The sequence below is a fragment of the Nuphar pumila genome, chromosome 5, assembly GCF_984573655.1.
Source record: "Nuphar pumila chromosome 5, dmNupPumi1.hap1.1, whole genome shotgun sequence".
Classification (NCBI taxonomy): Eukaryota; Viridiplantae; Streptophyta; class Magnoliopsida; order Nymphaeales; family Nymphaeaceae; genus Nuphar; species Nuphar pumila.
The window spans coordinates 111,762,501-111,768,787 of NC_143253.1; the positions used below are offsets into that span (position 1 = coordinate 111,762,501).

General features: G+C 38.3%; 1 protein-coding gene across 1 annotated transcript; it reads right to left on the reverse strand.

Moving 5' to 3' along the window:
- Positions 1–1,796: 1,796 nt before the first annotated feature.
- Positions 1,797–6,078, reverse strand: LOC149838137 (two-component response regulator ORR3-like). The gene is made up of 5 exons (XM_090007600.1): positions 5,797–6,078; positions 3,370–3,449; positions 2,619–2,696; positions 2,442–2,512; positions 1,797–2,301 (listed from the first exon to the last, which is right to left on the reverse strand). Exons 1-5 carry the CDS (start codon positions 5,897–5,899, stop codon positions 2,109–2,111), a joined length of 525 nt encoding a protein of 174 aa, XP_089863726.1. The 5' UTR covers positions 5,900–6,078; the 3' UTR covers positions 1,797–2,108.
- Positions 6,079–6,287: the final 209 nt, after the last annotated feature.

Below are 6,287 nucleotides of genomic sequence, written 5' to 3' on the forward strand. Positions count from 1 at the left end.
AAAAACAGTGCATTAGCGAAGATCACGACTGCTGCTAATGCACTAGGCGGGAAAAGGGGCATTAGCGCCACGACCGCCGCTAATGCCCCTTTAAGCTGTTTTTTTTGCGGTTGATCTGCCCGCGATCAGCAACAGAAAAACGTCAGATAACAGTGAACGCATATGTCCACTGTTACAAGCTTCTCTCGCTATATATATATATATATATATAGATATATATATATATATATATATATATATAGAGAGAGAGAGAGAGAGAGAGAGGAGTCCTTGCCTCCAACAATTGGACCAATGCCCAACGAACAATGCGTGATCTACGTGTGCAGTGCACGACCATGCATCCCTTTTTGCTTGCCTTATTTTTCTCTTACGGGACTTGTTACTTCTCTCCCTCTATACATATTGTGTATCTTCCATACCATTTACCTCGTACCGTCCCAAAACATATGTCCACAAGTTATTTGCTTAATCTAAATTTGGAGATGTTTTGATCATTGGTTATTTACTAAAAATAGAATCAAATCAAATCAATTTAACAAGAATTCTTGATTTTTAGTTAATCAAGTTTTTTTTTTTGCAATATATATATATATATATATATATATATATATATATATATAATTGATTTTTTCATTGAGCCAAAAACACGTCTAAACAACAAAAATGCTTAAACAAGTACATGTTTTCTTCTAAATGAAGCCTAGAGATTATATCTATAGGTTTAAATTAAACCAAAAACACATGCAAACATGTTTTATTAAGAGGTTTGGGATGGTCTAGGAGTAGCCATGCAATCTACGTATTAAGTTTATTAGTAATTGACTTTTGGATCATGTTTTTCTATGTATATGTCAGATTTTATGAGGGTTAAAAAAGCAACGACCAAATTTTTAGCTTCAAAAAACATATTTTTACATAAAAGAAAACTATGATCCATGGTCGATTCTTACTATGCTCAACACATCCACGGAGTCAGTTACCACAAAAAAAAGAGATGCACTGATGCACACTGGGGACACTATTAATGAAGATCAGCAAGGGCCTATTTATTTCATTCCCATAGAGGGAATGAACTTTCATAGAAAAGAGCACTAGTTTCTAAAAACTCTTACCTGGCTGGCTTTCCTATGAAATACCTTTCTCATTGCACATGAAAACATGAAATAAGTGGGAACCCCTGGGGTCCACTTGGACCAGCATGGGTTAGCGGTTGTTTCACCTATTGTGACAAGGGAGTGCCAGTGTGTCACTTTCATATGAAAAGTGATGAAACAAACAGGTCCTAAAGCACTTTTTGGGAGCCAACGTTGGAGACATGGGAGGCGTGATGGGAGCGGATAAGAAAATGGGCTATAAGAGTTGTCATCTCCACTCCATATCTCCCAAATCCAACCTTCTAATAACAGAGTATGCAGATTAGGTGGGGTTAACTGAACCCTCATCTATGTGATCCCAAATAGAGATTAAACCATCTCAACATGTTGGTAACTGTAAATCCTGCTTCGCATGGATATGGTTACGCGGATACGGCTTTTTCCTATTCAGTTTTCAATATGACTAGTATATGTAGGGATATACATAGGGAAAAGGAGTTAAAATGTAGTATCAGTGTAACATAAATAAAAATGAGAATACAATAACTGGGATCTGCATCTGAGCCTAAAAAAATGTTCATCTATGAGTCAAAAAGACAAGGAAACAATGGATTGGAGCAAGAGTTTTGTCTAAATGTGAGCATCAAAAAAATGTTCACCTGCTTGTTCTGGCCTCTTGAATAAAAGGACAATCAGAAAACAAACGATAATGGTGTACCCATTTTCCAATCTTAAGTGAGAGCTCCTCATAGTGCAAGCAGAAATACATATAGAAACAACAAGGCAGCAAGATACACCCATCAAGCCCCAATACTATACACCCACGTCACATATAAGCACACAAAAAACACACCCCCAAAGCATACAAAACAAGAGACAGAAGGAAGCAGTGAAGATATCCAACACCCAAAAACAAAATCCCACATTCCATACGAGCAAGAAGGAAGCAGTAATCTCCACTCCTGCAGAAGCTTGGCTACAGAGCAGGCTGGTCCAGGATGGAAAATTATTCCATCAGGCAACGGCAACGCCTGCAAGGCATGGTCGTCTCTTTGTTTCGCTTTCGGGTATTATGTCTGGGGGTAGCTTTCGCTTCTTGGTGGCTTTCACTACGGGTGTAGCGGGTCTTATGCAGCTCCTTAGTTTATTAATATGTGCTAATTGAAGAGGCTTGAGGATGAAATCTTCAGCTCCTTGGGAGAGGCACCTGGGTGTCAACAACAGCCACCAAAACTAGTCAGCCATGACTATTTGTGAGAAGCAAAAAAATTAGTGGAAAAAATGAATATGAACAAGAGAAAGACATGAACTTTCAGTAAGCTTCCTCCAACTTGTTAGCAATATTACCTGCTGATTCTCTGTGGTTCGTTCTCAGATGACATTATCACTACAGGAATCGATTTCAGGTGATTGTGCTCCTGATATTTCATCGTTGAGATACACAAATAAATGAATATAAGAATAAGATAAATGATATCAGTTAGAAATGTAAGTACAGGGGAAATATTTCCAAAAAGATCATGCCTTTACTATCTTGAGGAGATCATAGCCAGACATTCCAGGCATACAGTAGTCAGTAAGTATCATGTCAATTTGATTGCCCTACAAATGATTTTCAAAAGATAAGTAGCAGATAGAAAAAGAAAATTAGTATATAAAAGGAAACTCCACAATGAAGGAAGGGAGTTGTTTTGGAAATGAATGCTTCAGTTACAAGAGGGTTCCAACTTAGCAGACATTAAAACGATGAACAGTTGTTCTGAACTATCAGTAACAGTAACTGGTAAATACTGACATCCGTGAAAAGGATAAGAAGGAAAACACAGTACAGTTGCGATAGCTGCACATTAAAACCATGAACGGTTGTTCTGAACTATCAGTAACAGTAACTGGTAAATACTGATCCGTGAAAAGGATAAGAAGGAAAACACAGTACAGTTGCGATGGTTGCACATTAAAGTAGATTAATGGTACCAGACATTAGAAATTCAAACTTCAAAACAGAGAAAATTCTCTCCAGACCTCATTGATGTCACTTGAGACTGCATAATGTACGAGTTTCTCTGAATCAACTGATATCAATGTAGAACAGCTAAAGACGGATCAAAGATGGTATCCAAGAAATAGGCCCTATACGGAGGTAAAACCATCACAGATTCACCCAGCCTATGAAGTTTGCCGCGAGATTTGGGTATTGTGGCCAAGAAATTACTGGAAGGTTCCATACCACTGAGATGCGCAATTAAGTATTGGAGAATAACTGAAGTTTACTTACATTAACAGTGGTTGGATTGATGTTCCCTTCATTTAAACCAAGAATCTCCATTGCCTTCTTCCCACTATCGACAATGGTGACTGCAAAGAACAAGGAAAAATAGAACTACTCTGAAATATAAAAAATAAACAATTTTGCAGAAGTCTAATATAGATTTTAGCTAGTCTATGAGCTGCAACCAGAACATATTTGAGCTTTTGAAATTTCAGTAGATCAAATCCTGAACTGAATATACAGGTGTGTGTGTGTGTGTGTGTGAGAGAGAGAGAGAGAGAGAGAGAGAGAGAGAGAGAGAGAGAGAGAGAGAGAGAGAGAGAGATGGAACAGTCTCATAGCCATGAGAAATGACACATTCTAAACATTGCATACAGGGAGTGGAAACTTTTTTGCAGGAAAAGAATTAAAAGGACAGAGAAAAGGAACTTTCTTATAAAAACAAAAGGATATTGATAGTAACTAAATGATAACCAGGCAGAGGAAAAAGGAAAAGCACATATGAATTGGCCACAAAGAAAAGTACAAAGATATTGATAGTAACCAAATGATAACTAGAAAGAAGAAAATAAAAAATTATAAATGAATCGGCTACAAAGAAAAGATACAAATTTTCAGGAAAGAAAAAAAATTCAAATGTAAAGTTTTCAAGAAATATAAAATTACAAAATTTGAGCAAATATGATGTAAAACCAAACTATAAATATGCTTCCGAGAATAGAATAAAGACAGCAACACTTACTAGAGAGCAAATTATTAGCCAGATTCCAGAAAATTTACCAGATATAGAGAAAAAGGTCGATCAATAAATAACACAAGTCCGTATATGTGGGGTTCAAAAAAACTAAAAAGTTTTGAAACACCCACAGGCCACAAGAGAGGAAAAATCTAGAGAGAGAAAAGCTGACAAACCTAAAGCAAGTAGTGAATCTGAAAAAAGCGAAACAAATGAACAATAGCAAATCGTCCTTTTGTAAACGCAGAGAGGAAAACAAAGAACAAAATAGAACTTAGATGAAGAATCCACAGAAAACAAAGAAAACCAAATTCAAAGTTTGAGTATTAATTTTAGTGGAAACTCTTAATATTTCTGAAGCACAGAAAAGATTAAAAACGTCATCCACTGCTACTTGAAGCAAGAAGCAAAAATCAAAAGAAAACATCATAGACCACCCTGTTCGATAAGAGGGTTAAAGGAGTCGGGTGTGAGGAGGGTCCATTATTGTAGTCAGTTCTGGACCTTGGGCAGAAAACAAAATGAGCCCAGGTACAAATGGGGAGTAGGGTAGGGTTTAATAACGAAAACTTGTAAAGGGGGTTGGCATCTCTTACTGTGAATAAGAAAACTCTGGAGGCTCCCTACCTCGAATATGACAACCACCCATCGTCTTCATCTCTCTCCCCTTCCGATCTCACCCTCCCTATTCCCTCTCTCGCCCCACGGCGATTGACGATCCCATTGGGCTGGCTTGAGACTCACCGTAAGGTTCAGTTTCGCCTACCTAGTGGGTTGGTGATATGCTTCCTCCCTATTCGAGAACGAGGAAGAAGAGGAGATCGCATCGAGAGAAACCAGGGGACGTATCAAACCTCCAGCAAAATATAAGCATAACTGTATTCTAGATGAAGCTACTCAGAAAAGGAAAAAATGCTAAAAAAAATGTAATTTAAGCTCATATATACCTAAACCACCCATTCATTGGAACCATCCAAATCAATGCTTGCAAGAAACACATCCCTGCTTTTCCAATTATTGTAAGAAAGGACTAAAAGAAGGCATGAAAAAAGTCCCACAACAAACACCAAATGGGTAGACCCAAGAATTCTCCTCACACCATCTCAAACTATTTAAAGCCAACCCCGCTAGAAGGAAAAATGAAAGGAAATCACAAACATCAACTGGAGAAAGAAATGAAAGAAAGGAAAGAAAATGCTAGAACCCACATCCAGTTCTGTAAAGAGATTGAAATTGAAAAAAAAAAACTACAAATGTCACACTTCTCACATACTACCATGGAAACCAACACTGAAACAAAAAAAGGAACACCAACAAATCCAAACTGTAGAAAAGGAAACACACATACACACAATGCCAAACTTCACATTTCACTCGTACCGTCCACTGAAACCAACAGAGAAACGAGAGGAGATGAACACCCACAAATCCATTTTGTTGGAAACACGGAGCCTATAATGCCTCAACCTTAACATTTCTCTCATAACAACCATAAAAACCAACACTGAAACAAGAATAAACAGAAAACCAACTGATCCAAATTGTAAAAAACAGAACCGACAATGCCCAAGCCTCACACTTCCTTCACAATAACCATAATAAACAAGACAGAAATAGAAGAAAAAGAAACACCCACAATCCGAAACACTACGCTCCGGCCACATTCTCAAGCAAGGGCGTCAAGGATTGAAGGATACCTTTGAAGAGGCCGGATTTGAGGATTTTCTCGACGATTTTCCGGTCAACTGCGCAGTCATCGACGGCAAGGACGTGAAGGTAAGGCGGCGGGGTGTCAGTCATGGATGCTTTCTCTCTCTCCAGCGCAGAGCCTCCCCTGCTTTCTGTCCTCTGTATCCACCACCACCACTACTCCGACTCCGTCTGTGGTACACCCAATTAATATTCCTCCCCTTCTTTTCCTACTATAGCCTAGCTTAGACTCTATGCCATCCTCTCTCTCTCTCTCTACCTTGAAATCTGGAAGATTGAAAAGGAAATATGAATTTGGCTAAATGAATGAAAAAGGAGAGAGAGGGAATGTAACATATACCAGACTTTTTCTGCAATGCAAAAGAAAGGTTGTCCCCACCTCTTGGATTTGGCAATATCTCACAGGGTTTGATATGGACTCCCTTTGATTCTTCTGGATGACAATAATACCCTTGATTCAGCTCTGCTCCAGTCAGTG

Coding starts and splice junctions, on each gene's coding strand:
- LOC149838137 (XM_090007600.1), bottom strand. CDS start 5,899: ATGACTGACACCCCGCCGCCTTACCTTCACGTCCTTGCCGTCGATGAC. Junction 3,450..5,796: donor CAAATCCGGCCTCTTCAAAG/GTATCCTTCAAT, acceptor TGTTCTTTGCAG/TCACCATTGTCGATAGTGGG. Junction 2,513..2,618: donor ATCTCCTCAAGATAGTAAAG/GCATGATCTTTT, acceptor ATGAAATATCAG/GAGCACAATCACCTGAAATC.